The 24,475-nt window shown below is 40.5% G+C and overlaps 1 protein-coding gene across 1 annotated transcript in view; it reads right to left on the reverse strand.

The window, feature by feature from the left end:
• Positions 1-20,612, reverse strand: part of pdgfrb (platelet-derived growth factor receptor, beta polypeptide) — a 28,476-nt gene extending 7,864 nt beyond the window's left edge. Inside the window, exons 1-14 of the mRNA XM_026192490.1 lie at positions 20,327-20,612; positions 9,267-9,341; positions 8,350-8,667; positions 7,841-8,098; positions 7,562-7,692; positions 7,002-7,167; positions 4,937-5,117; positions 3,734-3,849; positions 3,426-3,549; positions 3,077-3,288; positions 2,668-2,762; positions 2,458-2,590; positions 1,324-1,428; positions 900-1,010 (exon numbers count right to left, since the gene is read on the reverse strand). Coding sequence (XP_026048275.1) covers positions 900-1,010; positions 1,324-1,428; positions 2,458-2,590; positions 2,668-2,762; positions 3,077-3,288; positions 3,426-3,549; positions 3,734-3,849; positions 4,937-5,117; positions 7,002-7,167; positions 7,562-7,692; positions 7,841-8,098; positions 8,350-8,667; positions 9,267-9,315 — 1,999 coding nt within the window. The 5' untranslated portion in view covers positions 9,316-9,341; positions 20,327-20,612. The remainder of the gene's footprint in view (positions 1-899; positions 1,011-1,323; positions 1,429-2,457; positions 2,591-2,667; positions 2,763-3,076; positions 3,289-3,425; positions 3,550-3,733; positions 3,850-4,936; positions 5,118-7,001; positions 7,168-7,561; positions 7,693-7,840; positions 8,099-8,349; positions 8,668-9,266; positions 9,342-20,326) is intronic.
• Positions 20,613-24,475: the final 3,863 nt, after the last annotated feature.

Here is a 24,475-nt window from a genome sequence, read left to right on the forward strand (position 1 = left end):
TCCACTTAACGGCTACCCTGAGGTACCCCTGAGCAAGGTACCGTCCCTACACACTGCTCCCCGGGCGCCTGCTTAGTGGGCTGCCCACTGCTTCACTGAGTGAATGGGTCAAATGCAGAGAAAAACAAGTAATTTCCCCATGGGGATCAATAAAGTATCCATTATTTTTATTATTATTAGTCAGTAGTGATGTGAGTATATTCACTATTAGATGTAGCAAACTTTTACATTTCCAAGGGTATTATTCTGAGAACCCTTTTGCTATGAATGGTAGAGTCACACTCAGAAGCATTGCATGCCATTTTAGGGTAAATCAAAGCACTGTTTTAAGAAGTTAGACAAGGGTTTAGGAAGTCTGGTGAGGTAGTATAAAGAGCCATTTAGAAAGGTCCATTTAAAAAGCATGCTATGGTAAATGGGTTACATCAAATTTCTAACAAACAGGCTGGTTCAAAACCTTATTTTTACTTGGTTGACTAATTTTGTCCATTTTATTATGCTTTCAGTTTCCAGTAGTTTTGTTTTTAATCATGTGTAAGAAAGCCAAGAATGCTTTTCTATTCCTTTGACCAGTGAAATAAACTTGTTTCTGTGCAAGAAAAGCAAACTTCCAAAATGATAAATTGTACTTTTCTATATTTAAAAAATCATTTTCTATTAGTCACATTTTCTTGTAACCTTTTGTACTGATTATTTTGATGGTAAATGTATTGTGACTTTAATGTTAAAAAAATATAGGCCAATCCAGCACCAAATGCCACTGAACTTCCCGCCTTTGACTTAAACAAATCTTCACCACTATTATCCGGTACCTTTTGCATTAAACAAAGCTAAAATGAGCAGACAGACATGTGTATCAAAGCAGTTTTCCACAGTTTGTCATTGTGATGCATGCTCACCATGTTTGGTACAAGCCCCTAGCAAGTTTACGATGTTGAGGTGAGGACCCAGATGACTCATGATCTTTAATTCTGACATCAGGGCCTGAGTTTCACTCCTTCTGGCTGTAGCTGGATGTCAGAAGATGGAAAAAGAAGGGAAGAAAAAGCTGGAAAAATTAGATGCATAAACTTAGGGTAGTTGGAAATAGATACCCTGAGAGCAGGACACACTGTGCCTTTGCCAAACTGCTCAATGACCTGTGAGCTATGACTTGAATCAGGCTGGCAAGCAAACTAAAGCTCAGCAGGCTGCTGCTCTCTATGAGCCCAAAGGAATATGGCACTGGTGTCACAACATCTGACAGCTATGCGGGGGTTCATATACTGTTCACACAAATTACGCACATGGCTTTCTGCTTTGTTTTTATATTGTAGGGCTTACATTTCAGCATTTTCACTGCCACCTTTGTGCTGGACTGCGAATGCGTGAGACCATACGCAGTTGCCTCGACCACCCTGCCAAACGCTCCTGATCCAAGAGTGCGACCTGAAACACAAAGAGGAGCTCAGAAGGACAGAGTCTGAATGGGGCCCACATTGGACCTGCAAAAGTAACGGAGACCATTTTTAACTAAAATATTGGTGTCAGCAAATGTATGTTATTTTCTGAAGAAGGGAAGATTATTGCAGATAAATAGTATTTATTAAGAGCATATGATGTTTTTCTCGATGTTGAGATGTGTCCTGTTTGTAGGTGAGCAGCTGACTATGAACATGTCAGTCATTAGACATGAAGGTTTAAAAGCTCTCTGTGAATAGGGCTTTAAAAATGAAGTGCCACTGGAGCTGATAAGAGACGTTTAACAAGGTTTGTTTAGTATTCCAGTGTCGACTGTGCCCAGACAACACAAACCACCCACAGCACTAGAGCTACCGGGCAAAAGCTCCAGTTTAAAATGTCTGGAAGCAAATGCGTCTATTAAGACAAATAAAAAGTGACAAGCTGAAAATTTAGCTGCAGCTAACAACGAATTAGTGTCCTCAGTTGACTAGGCTAATTTTAATGCCTAAGATAATAAATATTTGTTCAATCCTCAGTGTGTTGATGCTTTAATAGATTTAAAACTCTGTTTTTTGTGCCACATAATTTTTTTCATATTTTTTTAACCACACATAATATTTTACCATTTATGGAAAACCTCTATTAAAAAGGTTTAATGTAGTGGGAGAAAATTACAAAGACATTTTCTGTTCTGTTTCTTTTTTTCTCTTTTTTTTTTTTTTAAATTATTTTTTAATAGTTTAATCTAATTTAATTTGGTTATGCCATTTAAATTTGTTATTATGCTTCACAACATAAAAATATGAATCATATTTTTATGTTGTTGTTGCCTTTGTTTTCAGCATCATTTGTAACACTGCAATTTCTGATCTTCATTAAGTTGGGTTTCCCTAATTTGCATGAACGGGAGCAGATTTAAGTTAAACTGCACACATGCAAGATATTAGGATTTCCATCAGGACTAGTTTTTTTTAGCTGAGCTTAGCTCATCATCTCTCTTAACTGAGGACTCACCCAGCACTAGGTGGTCACGGCGCATTTCCCAGGCCAGGTCATAGGGCAGGTGGATGGGGTCCACGTAGATATACTCATGCCCATCCTGGCTCACAGATTCTATCACCTTCCATCTGATCTCATAGCGAGGTTTCTGAGAACAAACAGTATTGCTTTTGAAGAAAGGAAAATTGAAAAATGGAAACTAAAAAATGTTTGAGTTTCTCTTACCTTCCTCCAGATTGCAATGAGGATGATGAAAGACATGATAACAATGACCACTAAGGCTAAAACAGCAGCCAACACTGCCACCTGGGAGAAAAGGGCTGCAATAGGCAAGAGTACACAGAACATTAAACACAATATAAATAACATGAATCTCCACATGCTGGAAATTAATTTATAAGTATAAATGAAGCTATGTTTTGTCTAAGACATACAGTCTACTAAAGGATACAAAGTTTGCTTTGTGTCTCTATAAACTTATCAGACTTTCCTATAGTGTTTGTGCAGTTTAAGCCAAATACAATTTAATTTAATCCTATATTATCATTTACCCATTTAATAGTAAAGTGGCATAGTCTATATTTGTATAATAAAAAAATGACAAACTTAAGATAAATAATCCCATGACACCTACAGCTGAATACCAGTTTGATGTCCCGCCTGCTGATGAGCCCCTCTTGATTGCTGGTCTCACACCGGACTGCGGCCTGCTGAGGTGTCTGGAAGGTCAGCTGGCTGCGAACCTGACTGACCTTTCTTGTCTCATTGTAGCTCACGTTCGTATGGATGCTCAGCACCTCTGGCTCTGGTGTCAGCGGCTTCCACACCTCTGTCTGGTTGCTACACCTGCAGAAGAACATTAGATCGGAGGGTGAAATATTTCCAGTCAAATACAGACGCACTGAAAGCAAAGCGTGTTTTGGTCAGCCACCTAGTGTTCCTTCTGTGACAGTTCAATGGAGAAATGGGTGGTAGGGACTCACTTGAGCATGCTGCCACAGCTGTACCATTGTATGGTTGGGGCTGGCACCCCTTCTGCAACACAGGTCACCAAGTGTTTTTTCCCTGGGAGACTGTGGTCGGTCAGGTCTTTAATCTGAGCGGGAACTAAACACAGGGTGGCAGCAGCCATTAATCATTGCTGACTCGGAGAAAAACACAATCTGTCCTCAGCTTTTTTCCATTCACAAACACCACTTTCAGACAGTCGGTCAAAAAATATAAAACACCACACAAAACCCCACAGCACACAAAACACGTGGGAACATTTCAGCTTAAAAAAAAGGCTCACCTTGGACCTCCAGGTCAAAGGTCATTTCCTTTGAGTCTTCTCCATTGGTAACAAGGACAGTGTAGAGGCCCTTCTGGTCTGTCCTCACCCTCACCAAGGTGAGGACACTGACATACCTGAGGTACAAAAAATTCATTTTTAAAAAATAAAATATACACTTTTTCTTCCAGTACTGAAAATGTTGACTATTTGTCTGGAGAAATCAAAGCTGACTGGCAAAAAGTTACAAATTTAATCAGACCTACTTTAATAAGAGACACAACACTCTTAAACCAAAAAGCAGCAACACTGTTTAAAATGTAAATAAAAACAAAATGCAATGATCCATGTGTAAAATCATTTTTTTAATTTTACTGTTATGTAAAAATATTGTAAATTTAAATATTAATTATGTTTTTCATGTTCTGTTGTGAAAAAATGTGGTTATATAAAATTTCTAAATCAGTGAATTCTGTTTGCATTTACATTTCATACAGTGTTCCAGCTTTTGTGGAAATGGGGCTGAACACTAAATGAACTGTTCTTTAGATATGAGAGCAAACTCATTTCTAAAGTCTTCAAGAGACTTTGTAAGATATGAAAATATTAAGAAGCACCCCGGGTTAAAATTTTAAACAACACAAAAGAAGATATAAAGTTTATGATGTACCTCATTATCAGGGGACATGACAGTTTTGTCTCATGTGTTGTACATAGCTGTCAGCATGGAGGTGGTGACTTTTTCTCTCTATTTGTGAACTACTAGAAAAAAAACAGCTTGATGTTTCTCTTTCTTATTTATTACGGCCGGAGACTTCATGGAACTCGTTAACATGGGTTGTTTCTTTCTAGCTACCTATCATCATCCCTGTGGTTGATATCTCACTTAGATATTTAATGTGTGTTGGCAGGAATGTGAAAACATAGCCTTCAAATTTAAGCTTTATTTGACATCCGTTTGAAAGACACAACTCAGTAAGTTGTGACAAGCATTTGGTGTTTATGGTTCCTGTGTGATGAACGATGGCGTCCAGCCCTCCAGAGGGTATCGTGTTTCTCTCTGTGGAGACCCTTATCTGGCGATGACTGACAGGAGCAGACTGACCTGTGGAGGCTGTCGCCCTATCATAGGTCCTATGCTAATTGTTTAAATGTATCAAGGCCGTAGACGTGTTTGGGTGCTTTGTGGTGTGCGTGAAACTAAATACTGGTTGGATGTTCTACCTTATTTCATGCTCTTGTCTCGTGTTGATGATTTTGTCTCCCTTGATGGTGGCGCCATCCTTGGTCCAGTAAACCTGTGGGGGAGGGTACGCCTCCATCGCCACTCTCAGCTCCACGTTCTCTTGTAGCTTGACGGAAATGTTTCGTTGCTGAGGCGGTTTGATGTCCACAAAGCCGTTTTCTAACAAGAAAAAGAGCAAAGTATATATGCAATGCACTAAATGTAGTAAATTATTTTTCTCTTTAGCTTAACTACAGTACTGTGAAAAAGTCTGTTGCCAAAGCTCATTTTTTTACATTTTCCTAGGAAAATAAAAAACACATGTAGTGACTTATTGATGCACGTGCAAACATTCCAAGAGGTACAGCAAGTATTCTTCAGGAATAGTTCTCTCAGACTACTTAATGAACATTCAAGGTTCTTCTTTAGATGTTGGCGCTTTTTGTTTCATGACAGAGTATCAGCTGTATTCTACAGATGGCTGTAGACTCTCACTGCTTAAGTCCCGTTGCCACTGATTTTCAGTCCAGTTTGTGTGTAATTTGGCATACTTGAGTCTTTTCCTTATTTCCTTTCCTAAAGAATGGCTTCTACCACTGAGACCATTATGATGAGGCATCAGAGAACAATAGATGGATCAAATAAAGGCAAAGATGCATCTCTCAGATCCTGCTTCAGGTCTTTGTTGGATTGTTTTCCTATTTCTTAAAGACATAACTTTCAGGTCCTGTTCATCTGCTCTAGGTTATTTTTTAGGCCTGTGACTTCTCTTTTATTCTTCTCTTATTCAGATTTCCTCAATTTTTTTAAGGACATGCTGCACATCCTGCTTAGGTATTCCCAGTTTTTGGCTAAAGCCTCTTTGGGAATCACCTTGTCAGTGCAAAAATACTATTTTATGTCTGTCAAACTGTCTTATCTTTGGAATTTTTCATAGCTTTAACCAGAAAACAACAACAACAACAACAACAATAACAACAACAACAGGATGATGCTTCAAAATACAATTTAAAATTGGACAGAAAATGAGTTGGAAAAGCAGCCAGTATCAAAATCTTAATTATCTTAATTTTCATCTTAAGGAAGCCTGGAAAACTATTACTCAAGACCACTTTAAAAGAAATTCAAAGCAAGTCTGTCTCCTAGGAAGCAAAATATAAAGACATAAGAGGTGGCACAAGACTTTTGCAGAATACCTACTCTCCACTCCACTGATATTTTTGCAACCAAAGATTTTGTCCAGGAGAGCAGTGAGACTGAACCAAAACCAAAACTCTGCAGGCCAGAGAATAAAAAGAAAAATCCTAAAAGATACTTTCTAGTTTCACATAGCTGGGCTCTACTTTCCCCTGTTTCTATTCAGACTGCTTTTCTTGGTCTAAGGCTTTTTGATGTGACCATTTCTCTGTACAAAACCATTTATTAAGCTGCTTCTGTACTGCTGCTCTACATTCTTGAACCTCTGTGGTCAGACACTATGCATCTTTTCCACTGAGATGTCCAGTGTCCACCATTAAACTGTCCTGGCCTCCTGTCTCTACTAAACATGGAGCTTCGAGCTTGTATAAATATAACACACCTCAGTGCAGGTGGAATAAGCATTAACTGACCTATACGGCATGCAGTGACGGTCAGGAGACAGAGCATTAAGAGTACATATGATGAATCCCGCTTACCTTAGCAGCTAAGATGCTGACTTTCTGTATGTTAACATTTGAAGTCAAACCCCAGTTACATAAACACTGTGAGTCTAAATATAAAGTTGCTGTACCCACTGATTTACAGCTCTGTTTCTCAATGTATCACTCGAGGGATCCACACCGTGTCAAAAGTTTATTTCACACTTTGAAGAAAAACAAATAGAAGTGATCTTCATTTCCTTTAAAAGTAACTCCTCTCCCACCGTAACATCCAGAGGTTGACATAATAAGCAGTCTTTCCTATGTCAGCAAAAGGTAATAATAATCTGCATAGCATCAGTTTGTTTTACTTTTGTGTCTATGTGTGTGTGTGGGAGGAAGGTGGGAGAAAGGTTGGGGGTGTGCAAGGGGGGTTTTATCTTACCAAGCACAGTGATGTTGACGCTGGCAGAGGCTCTCTGGTCTTGTATGCCCTCATGGACGTGGCAGACATATTTTCCACTGTGGTCCACCGTGGCCTGGGAGAAGACCAGGCAGGAGCGCATGCTCGTGGGGGACAGGACATCAGTCAGTGGCTCATAGAAGTCAAGCTTAGAGACAAGTACAAGAATAAGATGTGATGTTTTAATATGAATTTATTGAAATCGGACTTTCAGTGAGCTCTTATTTTTGCAGTCAGACTTATTAGGAAAAGCTGTGAGTTTGTTTTAAAACATGTTCTAATAAAGCCATAAAAATAAAACTTCATCATCAAAGATAAAACGGAAACATTTCAGCTTCGCTGTTATCCAAACAAGGACCTACAGAGACCCAGTTATTACAATACCAGCCTAATGTGAGCTGTGAGTAAAGTTTCACAGCAGAATAAAAACTATGAGGTGTGTCTCCACATCTTGATATAATTTGGGCTTGGTCCAGAGGCCTTAGAGTGATCACAAAGGGAAAACGGAACAATAGCGCTTGTTCTGCTCCACTCCTACTCACCCCTCTATTGGGAATATCCCAAGAAAAATTCACCAGCTCCACTCCGTGCACTGTGCAGTTTACTGTCAGTGGTTCACCCTGCTTCAGGACCGTCTTCGAGGCATTGATGTAGGCGTCAATGGCCTCTGGGACTGGGACGAGAAGAGAAAACACAAGGGAGAAGTGAAAAGGGTGTGGTAATGTAATGTAACTAAACAATAATGTCTGCACTAAGGCTGATCAAGTTATTAAGTTGGAAAGAACTACTTCTAAAACAAGCTCTTCAACCTGAACACCTACCCACAATGCTGAAGACATAGAAAGCCTGAGACTCTCGCACTTCCTCGTTCAGCTTTCCCCGACACACATAATTCCTGTCCTCCACCGGCGCCTTGTAGCCCTCACTAGGAACATACACCCCACTTACGGGTATGTCAGTGTCCCTCTCGTGCAAGGTGACAGTGATTTTTGGATTGGTGACCACACAGGGGATGGTGCTTTCTTCACTGGTCTTTGTTACCATGCCGTGAGAGCTCTCTATGAACCACACGTCAGGATCTGCAGACAGACACATTTTTTATGACAAAAAATATTTTTCTATTGATTTACTGCGTCTTCCTCAAAGAACTTCCTGGAGGTTTTTCACCTTACTCTTCTTCAGAGCGCTTTCAAAATCACAGTGTTTTCAGAAGCTCTTTATTTACATGCAGCATGGAACTTAGACAGTTTTTGTTCAATTGTACTGTACAGTTAGCTTTGCAAACTCTGAATCAGGAAGGTAAACCAAAGGTAAGCAAACCAGGCCCCACCTGGGACAAACACAGCCACCTCCTCTGTGTCTCGCGTGCGCTGATCAATGCACTGATACACGCCTGTGTGCTTCCAGCTCACATTGAACAACGTCAGAACGCTGGATGTGGCTCCGCTTTGCACGATCTCGTAACTCTGGTGACCCGGTTTAGATGGTTCCAGCTGAAAGTACGGCACGTCGTCCATCTTAAACTTCCACGTGGTCTCCCCTGAGCCGCTGCAGGTAAGGGTAAGAGAGGAGCCCTCGGCCAGAACAAACTCTTTGTCACCGGGCGTGATCTCCAGGCAGCGCAGCTCAGTGCAGAAACACAGCAGAGCTGCAGTTTGCACAGCAAGACAAAAAAAGGTCAGGATGGAGGTCACAGAGACTGCAGCAGGAGGTGAAAGGTTAAATCAACAGTGTTAGTCCTGCGCTATCTTTAAATGATGAAGGATGTGAGTTGTCTGCAGCAATTTAGTGGGAGGGCGACGACACCTTGTCACTGATAAATACATTTAAATTGAAAGAGGTGAGTGAATGCATCAGTTGTGTTGTGAAATCCCACAGCTAATGAATCACAGAAGAAGTCGCTGTATTCTTTAAACATTCTGAACAGAATGACTTCATACTTACTTAATAAAACCTGAAACATGCTGTCCCCATAATCCTGACCACATGTTTTGCAAATTTAATAAGATATAAGTTATAACCCATTGAATTATATCCATTTTTTATATTAAATTGTTATATTAGATATCCAAATCATATTAAGTGTGATTTGTTATAAAAGAGTCCCAGTCTTGCAGTATCTATTTCCCCTAATTGTAAAATACTCCATCCAAACTTAGCTTCAAGCTTCTTGCTTCCCTGCAAATGACTTTTGCTTCTTCTTACACAGTTTCACTTTTTGTTGCTGAAGTAAAATTTAGGCCTCACCTGTAAATGTGACTGTTAGGTGGAGCGGGGAAGCTGTCAACTTCCTCATCACGGAGGCCTTCAAGTCACTTTGTTCTGCAAAAAGAAAAACAAACAAACAACAAGAGTGATCCTTTTCAGAAGTATTTTGCCTCAACAGTTAAGTGAAAATGAACACAACAGCAAAATTCTGTTTTCTATTCAAATCAATGAAGACAAATCTTGAACAGACTTAATATCTGTCCATGTGAGGATGAGCTTCATATCATGATGGATTGGTTTCTGCTCTCGCAGGCTCCACAAAGTCAGGTTAAGTGAGAAAATAAATCGTGTGTGTCAGAACAAACGGCGTCAAATGAAAGAGAATGATACCAAACTATGCATTTCTCCCACTAAATAGAAACAAAAAGTATTGAGTTTGTTATCAGGCTGCTTTCTTTAATAGCGACTGGCCCTCACAGAGAAACTGAGGTACCGATGCAACTCATCAGGTATTTGATGCCTCGCTGCACCAGGACAGAGCAACAATGTCTGGCTCTTTTTGTTCCCGGTTCACCAGCATTCTGCCCGCTAACAAACGGGTCACTGTGTTCGGCTTTGCAACGCGCTCGCTGGCAACAATGCTGCGTCCGAGCTATTCCACAGCCATGCTGAGCCATTAATTGGTTTTGCTAAAAACAAAAGTAAAAATGAGGGCAGTCACAAAAGCTGCTGACAAAGCAACCTTTGAAAGGTTGCTATGGTTTGGCATTACTAATAGGGTATCGAGTTGTACAGCAAAGCAATGTCAGCATCAATGGATTCAGCACTTGGGGGGGTCAAAGTTGACCCATGCTTACCATCATTGAAACTGTTATCAAAGACCTTGAAGTTCTAATTGTACAGCACAGTGAGAGGCCAAAGGAAAGTGGGGAGAGGTGGTTTGCTGTTATGTTTAGGATAGGGGTTAAGGCCTGCAGCACAGAGGCGTCTGGAAACAGTTAAGGATGGATCACAGGCCTATACGAGGGTGGGAAAAAGAGAGGGCGGAAGACTGATTCTTGGGAAGAGCGAGGGTGGAGAAGGAAGAGAGGGAGTGAGCCAATGGAAAAATTGTGAAATGTATCTCTAGAAATCGCTCCCCAATTTAACATTTTTATAAGATAATGTACACCAATTGCACCACCTCTATTTTAAGAAACTGGGCCATTTTCCTGCATTACATAATAGAACACATGTTTTGAAGATTACATCTCTCCATCTAATCACGAACAAAAAGGCTTCACGCTTCATTCATCAACTAAATATCTTTGGCAAGACCTCCTTTGCTGTATCCATCGAGCTGCACAACGTTACTAAAGGTGGTGTTTTGAGGTTTAAACAAGACGACACAGCTGATTAGTTTGATAGTGGTGGTGAAGCACAAAAAGTTCTGTGACTAACCCAAGGACATTTACTCAAACCAGATACATGTTGTCTCTCTAAATTAACTGCCTCTGGCACTTCCGCTCCCAAAACGAAAAGCTCACAGCTCTTGAGTTGCTCCAAAAACATGACTGGTCCATTTCCTCCCCTGCCTCCTGCTTCCAATAAAAAAGGGTGAAGGAGAAACAGACAGAGAGAGCAAGAGCGAGTGAAAGAGATGTTATGTTTTTATTGTGTCGTAGTTCATTCACATGTGCACGTAAACATTCTTAGTGGCACATAATGGATACTGGATGCATATAATGTACACACAGACACATGCTGTACAAGAGTCCTGTCATACATACAACTTACACACACACACACAGAAACACTCGCCAGACCTCTCCTGCCTTTTCCCCTTTTTGTCACTGATTTGGGTGTACAGTTCACGTTCCCACAGAAAAACTGAAACTTTCCCAGGGCTGCTGATACACTGGGGACCCTGCTGGTGATGACGGCAGAAGAGGAGGGGTCACCTCATCCCCGGGGGACCCCGCCAACATGCGACAAGGTCCGGTCCGCCGAGGAAGCCATACATCAGCACTCTACAAGTACTAGTAACCTCAGTGTCAACGATAGCGACAACAGCCAAACGCAGAGATGCCAAAGGCATGTGTCTTTTGGCAGTATGAAAACAAAACAAATAGCTCTGTGACTGGCTGCTGATGATATGTTTGCTAAAACAAGCCAAACTGGTACATTAAGGGCTACTACAGGATGTAAATTCACATCTAAAAATCAAACAACAGAGATCATGCTGAGATTAACAAGAGTCGAGGTGTTTTCATTAGGCTTGAGAAGGGACAGAAAAACAATGTTTGGTTGTTCCAACACTGGTTGATGGGCATTGGGACAACATGACCAGAGAACACTGAGGGGGAAAAGCTACTTTCAGCTGCCCCCATACTCACAGGAGTCACTACAGTGGGTGTTTGATTGGTTAAAGTTCTTATGCTGGATCCTCTTCCTGAACCCTTTTGTGCTTTCTTCCAGGTTCAAACCAATTATCTTTTGCTTGTTAAGCAAACGTGTAAAGCACTACACTGTGGAGCCACTGACCTCAAAGTGGGATGTGCTCTCAAGGATCATGGCCCAAAGGAGTCAGAAGACCACTTACACAGGAGTTAGGAGAGTGAACATTACCACAGGAGGGATACTTTTAACACTGAGATTAATGCTCATCTTTGCCTTGGTCAGATCTTTGTGCGAGATGGGAACAAACAGTGTTATGAAGCCTTAAAAGGGTCAGGCCACTAGTGAATCTGCCAAGAATGCTTGGCAACCTTTCAGAGATGTTAATAAAGCACTTGGTAACAGTTTGATCCCTGAACCACAGGACAGCTCTTTGTCTGCACCACAGAGGCAAAAGAGTCATTTACAGTAAGAAAGGTCCATAAACTAAGTGAAGGGCTTCTCAATCTGAGAATTAGAACGTGTAGAGGATCTTAAAGGATCTCAAAAGCATTTTTCTAACCCAGATGTTTATTGGTGTCTTTTGAATCTTTGAAATGGTATACTGCATTCCTGTAGTAATCTTGGAGGTCTGGAAAAAACAACAACAACAAAAAAAACAAACAAAAAACCACAAGTGATATTTGTGTTAGTGATGGCATAGTAATCACAATGGGGGATAAATTCTTATCACTCTGCATGAGGTTTCCCACAGATGCTTGGGAATTTGGTGGCTGATTGACCCTTCCCAGTTTTCATAAACAATCCTACTACACTCAAAGTGTCACCAGCTAATGAGGAAGAATGCTAAAGTCAACCTCCTTGGGATGCACGCAGCCCACGCTCAGCCTCAGGATTCAGCTAAGTGTGTAAACGCCAGTCCCCAGCACCCCGTAATCCCACTCCAGGGATTATCTATATATACTGTAGCTCCATGTTTCAGTTAAACATCTGGCAATGATAAAGCAGTCCTCGATGAGGTGGGAACGACTGTCAGAACCACATTTGTAGCAAACTGTTTGCTTGAGCGTCTCCCGAGCGGGGGTACGCTTGCACTTGGAAAAAAGGGAGGGGGGGGGAAAGTGTAATCTCTAACAAAAGAGAAGGATTTTCGAAAAGCCTCCCAAAGTGCAGCTGGAAGGCTCCGACTTCCTGTTTCTGGGAAATTTTGCGGTCCTGTGTGGGTGTTAACCAAATGTGTGTCATGGACACAGCAGACCATCACAACCACCAATCCAAATAGGCTCAGAAACAACAATCAGTAGAAATCTAACAGCAATAAGACTTCTACAAGGAGGAAAAAAACATTCTTTGATTCACCAGCTTCACAGACGAAAGATGTAAACTCACCACCAGATATGAAAAACAACAGAGAAACAGAAACAAAACAACGGCAGGCAAGAATAGACCAATTAAACCAATGACAAAGCATGACAAACCATTAACACACCACAAAAAAAACTGCACACATCACCAGACCAGACGGTGGGATAAACAGCAAAGGGAGCACGCAAACATACGGAATATACCTTATGGGTAAAACCACATCAAAGAACGGAGTGAGCCAGCAGAAGGCGCACACACGCAGACTTGCATCACAGACTGTGATGTTTACTCTGCTGAAGTGCCCAGGAAGCCACCATACAAAAAAACACAAACTTCTCCAATTTAGCAGTCACATCTTTCCAATGAAAACAATTATAGCTCAGAATGTGAACTATTGCTGACAATCAAGATTTTTATAGGGCATGCAGTGTATCATTAGACTATCTACAGTGCAGAATAAATGCACATGCCACATTTGTCTTTTTTAGTTTTTGTTTTTTGAAGGATGCGACGTTTTCCTGACGTATCTCTGAACAGCAGGACTTGGCAAGCTCTGTGGGAAAAAACTGACCCAGTGATTCTTTGTTAAAATAAACCTCCATTTTTATCACTCATCTTGAACTGATCATCCCCCCTGAGGAAAACCTTCTGGTCTCTCTGTAGCAGACCCATGATGCACTATTCCCACCCCAGGCGGCCTCATTGTCCATCAACTCCAATAACTCTACTAATGCACACTTTGTACATTACAGGAGCTGTAAAAATGATAGCACAGTGAAGCCCTATGAAAGGTTCGGCTACAATCTCATACAACTGATTTTTAGCAGGAACTGCTTTTGGAGATTGTGTGAAACTGAATACTTTTTGATTTACAAATACAACTGCAATGGAAATTGTTCTTTTCTTTGATTTGTAGTATAATCTTGGAACAATATATTGCATTTAAAGTAACATTAATTAATGTTATTGGCAACCAGGGACCAGCAGAAAAAAGCAGCTAGACACAAGCAGCTAGGATGTCCTTTGATGATTACGTAAAAGAAAATCAGTGCAGTGCAATTAATCTTAAGACACAAATTAAAATGCTACAAAAATACAACAATTTTTTTTCTTAATTTCTAGTGAAATGTGCATCTTATATCTACATTTGTAAATAAAAGATTACCAAAGTCTACAGAGGTTGCATTATGCTATCAAAAATAAATGTTTAAGTTCAAAGTAGCAGGAAAAATGTTATTTTTAAACTCTGAGATCATCTTCTAGCAAAAAAGAAAAAGAAAAAAAGAAAAAGAAAGATATTGTAATGCTACAGGCATTAGATCCAGGGTCAAATTACCGAAAAAGGAAACGAGGCTCTTCTTTCAGGGATCACAGAGGACACTGACCACCAGGGTATCTGGTGAGATGACCTGCTCTTAACTGGGAGGAGAGTCCTCATGTCTCAGAAAGCACTTGAAAAAATACCATAACATGCTTAAAAGTGGCATACTAGAATGACACAGAGTTAATACTTTGACCTGTAATCAGTGATTCCCTTCAAATGTGGGGACCCGTCTCTCTATCAAGACTCTCTTTGCCAAGACTCTTCACTGAAAGGCTTCAAGTTGTCTGATCTGCACTTTGCAGTGCACGTTGATCAAACATACTGGCTGCGACTCATGATGTTTACTCAGTTATTCCAGAAGTGTTTCATTCATGCACTGCACCCCTGAACTCCTCAAGACATTGGAAGACCACTAAGAATAATGATGTCTGAATCCAATCCAGTTTTATTCATACAGCACTTTGTACATTACACCAAAACATCAAACAGCTAATTCTCAACCTAATATGGGCAGAGATGACTCCAGAGAAAAAAAGCACAGTTGCAACTGGTATTCAGTTTAATCTTAGAGACTCCACAAATCTCAATGACCTTGATGTGAAATGTGTAGTCAATAGCTCAGCCATATATCTTGGTGCTGATTTAAAATAAATAAAAATGTTAAAAGAATCCTAAAACGACTGGGGAGTCAGGGGAAGGAGGCTGAGTGGAAAAGTCGCTCCTCTTTATAAGTATTTGATTAAAGATTAGCAGCATTTTGACAACTGTGCAAATAAAATGTTGTTAAGGAAGTGTAACTCTTCAAATGAGTTGTAAAACTGATAAGATTTCACCTTGGATAAAAGCCTCTGTGAGAGAATTCATCTCCTTATCTAGTTTAAGATCAGACTCAGGTTTGACATTTAAGGTTGGTTATTGTGGGTTTTACATATGGCCCAAGTCCAAGAGAGGATCAGCACAATCACCACTGGGTCTGAACACAATTGCCTTAGTTTTACTTTCACTGAAATATTAAAAAAAATTAAGCATATCGATGCTTTTATGTCCTGATATCATTTCTTTTTACTGAAATGTAAATGCAGATCATCTGCATAAAAATGACAGGAGAAGACTTTACCTTATCATTCCCCAGGTTAAAGTCCATATAATCTCCTACTGAGTCCACGTGTGAATAAAGCAGTTTTACTGCCCGGAAAATTTGCACACCCTCCTCAGCCTCGGCAGAAAGCTTAGAGCACACAGGGAGCAGCTCTTAAACGTTGGTCTGAATCAGGGTCACTTTCTTTAAAGATATAACTGCACTTTTTGAGTGTCCTTCCAGTTGATCTCATCTATCTAATTTTAGCATCTTTAACAAACTAAACAAATTTAATCTCTAACCTCTCACTCACTGATGATCTAACAGTTGCCATTTGCCAATAATGCACATGTCATACCCCACATGTCTTTCCACTCCAGAGCCTTAGGTGTCATGATGTATTTTCATGCCAGCCAACTTGTATAAAGGGCATTTTTTTGTGTTTTTGTGGTCATGACTAAAAAGGTTTCTTCAGATGTGTGACTCACTTGTTCTGACCTCAAAGTAGGTTTCACTATTATGCAGCAGGACACTATTAGAAAACTGTTAGACTATTAGAAAAGTCTCTGCTGGACAAAAAGTGCTTGTACGCTGAAACTTAAAAAGCTACAGCTGCACTGAAACCATCTCAAGTTTGCATTATCAGCACTGAAAAATCTGCCTAGTACTCCTGTAACAGGTTTCCTTCTGTTCGGTATTTGGACACAGTGCTTGTGAGGTCTTATCACAGAAACCAAAGTAACTCTATACTCATGCTGAGGCAACACATGTTTGGGAGACTGCGGATTTTGGTTCAGTGCCTTTTAAACAGAGTTGTAAATGCTGTGTGTAGTGGCAGTCGGGGGAGATGTAAAGAGCTTCTGTGTGAAACCCATGGATGTAGAATGACAGCCTTAGATGTGGCTAGCGTTTGAGATCAATTTAATGACTTTTCAGGAACCAAAATGAAGGAAAAAGGGATTACGATTTACAAACTTAAGCAGCCTCTGTCATTGAAGTCAGTTTTCCTCTTTCAAATCAGCTGGATGTGATTTTGTCACTGCCAGTCAACTCAATAAAATTGCTTATAGGGTATACAGATAATGCAGCTCATGCAGATACATTTGCTAGCATAAGCGACACAACATCCTTCAAAGATTTTCCTCCAAAAACGTCTCCACCCATGTTCATTGTGGTACCCTCCTTTTTTGCTGCACGATATGAGACCCCCTGCCTCATGAGAAATGAAATACGCCTACACACACTTCCAGTCCCTGCACTCCCTCCCAAAAAGAAAGAAATTGAAACAGCTGAATACAATTAGGACTGACTGACTTTAAATTCCATCTGTTTACCTAAAAAAAAAAAAAAACCCAAGGAGACGGAGAAGGAAGAATAACAGTCACAGGGAATTTCTTTTTAGTGGATAACTTGTGCTATTTGTGCATAAATTCTGTAATTTTAACTGCTGTGCAGTTTCCCACATTTTTGTGTCTTGCTTTCAGTGAAGCTAAACTGTGCAGATTAACTTAACAAAATGCTCCTTCATTTTTAACTGTGCAAAATATTCTTATCTCACAAAAGACTGTTTTCCTTTATCCTCCTTTCTCATTGCACTGCATCACCATTTCCAACATGTTTTTGTTGGAGAGAGGACAGAACAAATTCCAGGGAGAAAGCCTGGTGCTTTAAACGAATCTGATGGAGACCAAAACTTCCTGTTGAAAGTAAGCCTGTATTAATCCTTATGCAATAAATCCAGAGAGGAACTCATAATAACACCTTACTAATGTTACACTCATACAAGGTTGGACACAGCTGTCAAGTCATTTACTTGAGTAAAGGCAGGAAAATCAATAAAAAAAGACCACATTATAAGTCAAAGTCCTACACTTTAAATAAAAGCTCAATATTTTGTGAAATAAATATTTTTCATCTTTTGCAAAGAGTTCAGTGAAAACATTAATGCAACTCTGGGGGTACTGATTAGCTTAGCTTAGCACATAGACTGAAAACAAGGGAAAGATGTAGTGGACCTTTCTCATCAGTTTCTTGGTTTTACACTTATTTAAGCTTTATTTATCTTTTTTTACACTATATTTTTGTAATATGTGGATTTAGTGTAGTTTTGCATTCAAAGTGTATTGTGGTTTTATGTAAATGAATGATATAAATTTTCTTTTTGCACAAAAAGCCCAACAAAAGACAAGGGTTGGAAATAAGCAATAGGTATAAACTGTGTGCAGCACATCAGTCCCATGCTCTATACTGGCCTTATGTCAAACTGCATTTAGTTACATAAATAAATAAAAAATATTTATTTCAGAAATGCATCAAAAGATACAACAAGCTCATTTGTGTCAGGCTGTTATTTCCCTTTAGCGACAACTCAGCAGCTGTTATTAGATCTTAGTTAAAATGTTACTAAATCTTGATCTGAGGAAACCTGGAACGTGACTGGGTGTTTACAACAAGATAAGTCATTATGGAGGAAGTAGTCTCTTAATAGTCTTCTAGTATTTTTCTGTACTGTATTCACAGTGCAATGTTTTTTTTTTCCATGATTATGACACCCTTCTTTGCGATTTTAGGCTGATCCCCTTTCAAAAGTTTGTTATTGTGCGACAAGAGTATATATATAATAAATCAAATGAATGTTTCCTCAATGAACAAACTCACTTCCTGTCTTAAGATGAGATGCAGCTGCCTGACAGCTCTGTGTGAGTGGGAGGGAAACAATGAGGGGGAGGCCAGATGGACAGCCATACAGGATGCTTTACTGCAGCACCACTTGGTGCTTTTCATTAAAGCTGTGTGACTCAAGTATAAAATCTAAGTACAGCATGAAAGAACCAGCGACGTAAAAAGAGGCTCTAGACTGATAGTGTTAAGAAAAGCAACAGCTCATTCAAAAAATATTGGTGGTGGATAATGAGTAAGCCAATGAGTGTCCACCAGGGGATGAGTCAGAGTTTGTTCTGTGAATCTGAAAAACGAACCAATCCGTGTCACGATAACATGATGTGAGAGTGTGTAAGTATTTTAACTCAGTGTTTCCTCTGTAAACAAGTTTTTTTAGATGAGGGTTGCTCAACTTTGAGTTGAAGTCACAGAGGATAAATGAAAACAGGACAGAATGGGATCAGTATTTTTCAAAAGTTGCTGTTGAGCTCAAAATGTTACATATCTGCACATGTGAGTTAAATGAGACTCCTGGCATGCTTTCTGCATGGTCATAATGTGAAGCACATTTTCTCAAAGCTGCTGGCATGCAGAAGGCCTAGAGAGCCAGGAAACAGCTGATGTCGACGGATTAGGTCCGGGCCAGGGGGAATGGAGCCGGCTGGGCTGCACTTCATCGGGGCCGGAGAGGAGCACTCCGCTGGAGTACATACCAGCAGCCTGACGCAAGACAGGAAAATCCCCACTTGTCAGAGTCAAAATTAAACTAAGTTTTGCAAATCTTACAATAAAGATTTGTCACAGCTGATCAAGTGTTTTATAAGTTGGTGCCGTGAAAGTAGAAGCCGACTTTAAAGCTATGAAACGAATGCAATGCAGTCTAGCACCATTAATGGTAAAAGTATGACATGCATGCAGTCTTCCAGTGGTTCATCTACAAAAACAATGCCAGACAGTGCCTGGAGTGAAACATCCACAGCGCCAGAGAAGATCAAAAACTTCAAAAGGACACTCCTGTCTGTAGAGGAGGAGAAGAGCATCCACAAAACACATGCCAACAACATTTTGATTACAGCAGATGTCAAAAAGGTCCCCTGTATGCAGAAGATGAATGTGCAGCTAACGAACCCAACAACAAATACCAAAAGTCACCATACACAACAGTCAGGCAGGAAGGCTTTCAGGTGCAAAACATGTGTTGGAATATACTGAAAAGACATGTATGCCACATGTGTCACAGCCATTAAAATGGCTCACAGTGCTATAATATAACTCGTTCCAGCTACTAAAATCTTCTGATGAACAGGAAGCGATGATTCAACTAATTATGCCGGCTGGACTCGGCATTCTTGAGATGAGACCAGGTTGCTGGTTTTACGACATATCTACATTACAAAAGGGAGACTGAGTAACACAACTATAAATTTAGGGTGGTATGTGTTAACACTTAAAGGGAATTCCTCCAAAGAGGATGCTGTTGACAGTGATAGATGCTGATATCAGTTCACAGCCATTGCTCTTCAATGAGCTTCTCCATGAATCAATGCAGAGAAGATTGAAAAGGGAGGAAAGTGACCAATGGTTTGGTGTAGAGGACCCCTGGTTCACTCTGGGTGACTGAAGAGGGCTGTACAAACAAGCCCTTTAGCAGCGAAGCACAAAGTGGAGAGCGTACAAACAGCTTGTACTATAAACCCTACTGTGTTTGTGTGTACGCTAGACCCCGGGACACCTTGTCAAATGCATTCTGTTAGTGGGAAAATAAACAATGTTAAAGTTGTCCAATGTCAAAGTGTCAAACAGTTGCTGTGTACAGAGATGCAAGCCATCACTTTGCTGATGTTTGAACAGGTTGCTTACGCTCTTTCACGCAGCGTTGCAATGGCTGTTGTGTATACACACACACACACACACACACACACACACACACACACACACACACACACACACACACACACACACACACACACACACACACACACACACACAAGTATGTGGGTAACGAACACCACCAAGAGACAGCAACAACATCACAAAGACATACAGTTGTTCTCTTGTCAAATCGAATCAGATTTTTTGTTTAAAAAAGCTATAAGAAACTTGGGTCCAGTGTTCAGGATGAAGTGCATCTATGTCAGATGGCTGTGAAAGTCAATCTGTCACAGTGGGCTTCCCGTACAGGATAAGTGAATTTTCAACACTTTGCACAGCCCTTTTTTACTTCTGCCAGCAGCTGTCGAGCAGCTGGAACTTATACTAAAATACTTGACGGTGACAGAGAAGTATGCTTCTTACCTTCAGACGAACCCCAGAAACACAGAAGAATCTTTCCTCTTTGACCAAGAAGGTTGCCGGCCAGCAGAAGGAAATTGGAGAGACTTCCAGTGAGATGTCTCTACAGGGGCTGCTGCTTCAAATGTATAGATCCCTCTGATGTTCACTCTGAGGTTAATCTCTCCTGTCCCAGGAGTCCGTTGGAGGAGGTACTGCAGTGAGCCCGGCTGTTTGTTTAGTCAAATCACATCACCGCGGGTGTCTCTCTCTCTCTCTCTCCACTCTCACACTCAGAAAGAGTGTTCTAAGAAAAAAAAAGTTCCCAACAGAAACATGCACACACACGCACACACAAACTGTGCACACTCCACCCCTGACAGATCCACACTAAGCAGAGCGCCAGTGTCCACCCCTGCTGAAGCTGAGAGAGAGCAGGACGAGGGAGAGGAGGGAGGGAGCAGTGAAACAGAGCTGAAGCAGAAAGCAAGAAGTTTCTAGCAGGGCGACGAAACTTCAAAATACAAATCCAGTTCTGCTTGTTGTTCTAAGGTAGAGGCTCAGAGGTTTGAGCCGGAGCGATTTGTTTATGAATGGAGTGGAGGTGAACTGAGACTGTCTCTATTGGCAACGGCAATCTGGACCGCATCTAACCCCCTCCATAAAACAACAAACACAATAAAAAGGAGGAGAAAGAGTGAGAGAGTGAGTGAGTGGTCCAGCCAGGAGAAAAAAAAAAGATTTTGGCAGCGCTGATTGCACCCTGCTTTGGAAACAAACATGGAAGTCTCAGTTTCTCAGGAAAAATAACTTCCCTTACATAATCACACTCTTAAAAACAGGTATAAAAGTGGTTAAAAGTGGGGACTTTAGCTTTAGTGAACCAACTTTTTTTTTACATCGCTTTTTATATCATATTTTTTTCACGTGTTTTCTTTTTCCCCTGCATGAAATAACTCAACAACTCCCACCATCCCCACTCCCTCTTTCTCCCTTTTTTTCCCTTGGCCTTTTATCCTCTCTTTTATAAACACAAGCAAAACCATGTAAATATGTCTGCTCTCAATACTAGCTTTCTTCCTAATTCAATCCTTTCCCAGGATATGAGAGGATGATCTGAGATTCGCTACGCAACACTGCAGCTGAATAAAGACCTGTTCTATCTAACAAGCAGGTTGGGGCAGATGGGGGGAGGGGAGGGGAACAGGAGCTAAATTGGAAACTAACATGTTCTCCTTTAATTGAGAGGGCAAATCTAAAAGACCTGCTCGCACTAATTAGAGTGCCAGCAAGCCCCCTCCAGTTATTAGATAGGAGGGGAGCAACACCACACAGGGACAGTTCCTCCTTTTACATCTTTCTAATTCTACCTATGTAATTAGCACCTACTTGCAATAAACCTGCTCTAAATCCACTTATTTGAACTCTTGAATCTATTTGTAGGCGTTTCATTGCTTGTAATGTCAATAAAACTGTAGACCCAAAAGATAAAAAGGCAGTAATACAGCAATAACGTGCTCGTCAGTCACGTATGTAAACACTCATGAACACACGATTCTTTATCAGCATGAGATGTATAATTTTAGCATCTTTTTACAAAGCAGTGCTGGAGAGAGTCCACAACGGGATGTCTACTGCTCTATATATGGCAGCAGTCCTTGTTTACCCCCACAGAGTGGAGCAGCTCTTAACAAGTGGGATTCCAAAATATTCTGCCTCAACAATACTGAGTCTCTTCAGCCTGTCAGCAGCTAACAAGTAGTTTCTCTCACTGCTGATCTGAATTAGTGTTATAGCTTGAGTGCAAAGCAGTGCAAACACACTATACGCTTGTTTTCCTGCTGGGTTTCAGGAAAAGGTAAAAGTTACACCGCTGTGTTTGTCAAGCACAGGCCATTATAGAGGTACAAGAGTTGAGACAAAGACCTGGAGAGGCAGGGAGCATATATACTCTAGACCTGGAGCTGAACCTGCTGGACCTCTGATAGATGAAGACTGACAGAAATGTTTGAACTACGGCTGCCTCCATTTCAAGTTGTCCCGATAAAGGATATATGACTTTCGGGCACCTTAAAGCTTGATTTCGGCAATGTGATGGGACTAAATCTGAGAATGAACCACAGTTATAAGACATTCGAGATAGACATTCGAGATAGACGAGATAGCAAAAATCAAGATGAAGCAATACAACATATAACATCATCATAACAGCATCATCACATATGAGATAATAAAACACGATAACAAAAGGACCCGAAGAACACAGCCTTACAAGTCAGCTGATATTTATTTGCAGGGCTTTTATTAGCGCAGCCTTCCAGTTGCCTTTGTTGCTCCACACCACACACAACAACTCCTGTCAAGTCTCAGCAACCTACTGAAATAGGGAAGGCTAGCTGTGTTGGTCAACCTCCCCTAACGCCATTTCCTGAACCCTTTACTCCACCCCCCACCCCCACTGCAGCTGATCTGCAAACTACACCCCGCCGCAAACACACATCCATCCACTTTCTTCTCCTTATCCAGTTTGGCGTCTTAGGGGCCCTGAAGCCTATCCCAGCTAATATACACCAAAAGACGACATACAACTTGGTGAAGCTGCTATCACTCGCTAAGACACAGAAACAGACAGCTCACATTCACACCTAAAGCCGGTTTAGAATCACCAGTTAACATAAGATGCATGACTTTAGATTGTGGAACTGTGTACCCACAGAGAACCCATGATGCAACGACAGGAAAACCTACAAACACCACAAAGAAAGGCCCCAGCTGGGTGCTGGATTCAAACCCAGAGTTTCCTTCCGTGAAGCAATATTGTTAACAATGGTTAATGGTTAATCAACTAGTTTATAAACTAAACCAAAAACAGAAAACCTTCTATGGTTCAGGCTTCTCCAGTGCAAAAGAGTTTCTGCTTGTCTTAGCCAAATGTTGTGATCAATTTACAGATATTTAGTTTAGGGCTACTGTTCAAATGGAACGATTTGTTTGATCTGTTACTCCAAGAACTAGTTATGGGAATGAATGAGATTACTGGAGGAGAAATGACAGAAACTGCATCCGCGCCCTCTCTCTACACTCACATCTTAGTGCAATTTAGTTGCATGGTGTCTAACACATTGTCAAAAAAGAGAAGACAAAGTGGGACAGACAACAAAACAACAATGCATTGCTATCTATTTTGCATTTAGGGAGTGTGGTTGGCTTAAATTTAAACTAAATATATAACTTACCATGATGCTGATTGTAAAGGGTAAAACATTCCTTATACCAGCTCTCTTTTTGGAGCGGTGATTTTTGAATAGATTAAAAAAGGAAACAGGCATCTTAAGGTTAAACAGATTTAAACTAAATCTCTATATATGGAATTATAACTATACAGTAATAGAAATGTTTAGGGTTTATCGAGGTCAAACTTTACTTTGTACATTAAGACATACCCTCATAAGTGCTTTTACCACATTTATTTATTTTCAGGCAAGCTGGCTTGCATTGTGGTCGCCATCAATGTATTTCAAGCGTTGGATGATATGTTTTCATGTTTATGTTGCAATTTCCTTAATGATCAGGCCATTTCCATTAACTTCAGCCAGCTTCCTGCTAACAGCTGATAGGCACTGTAGCTTAGAATGATTATCTTGATAGTGACATGAATCTTTTATGATCGTTTTATATAGAGGACCTCATGCACGGACTTGATAAGTGCAATATATAGCATAAGGCACAGTGTCAACAGAAGATGGAAAGAATAAAAAGCTAACAGTGAGAATGATGATGACAAATAAACTGTGTGCATCTTGTTAACGACAGGTCAGTTGTATGACTGAACTTGAAAGACTCCAAACCAGGAAAGTTATCTGCTATTATTCAGCTTTTTGCTGCCCTCATATGGACGTTTTGAGCCATGACATAGCGGGGAGCAAAGCAACTTTGCTTTTGCTTGACCTATGTCACTATTGGTCTTACATCAGAGCAGACTATAAATGATAAAGAGCACTGGAGTGGTTTTTCAGGATTTTTATCATTTGTTTTTCTGGTTAATCAAGCTCACAACACAAAGAGTTACAAAGGAGAACCATGTTCGATTTTGTTTTGTGAGAAACTAAAAAAGAAAAAGACAAAATAGGAGAAAAACCTATGTAGTCTGAAGGACTACAAATGTATATTAAA

Source organism: Astatotilapia calliptera, chromosome 2 (genome assembly GCF_900246225.1).
Source record: "Astatotilapia calliptera chromosome 2, fAstCal1.2, whole genome shotgun sequence".
NCBI classification, from domain to species: domain Eukaryota; kingdom Metazoa; phylum Chordata; class Actinopteri; order Cichliformes; family Cichlidae; genus Astatotilapia; species Astatotilapia calliptera.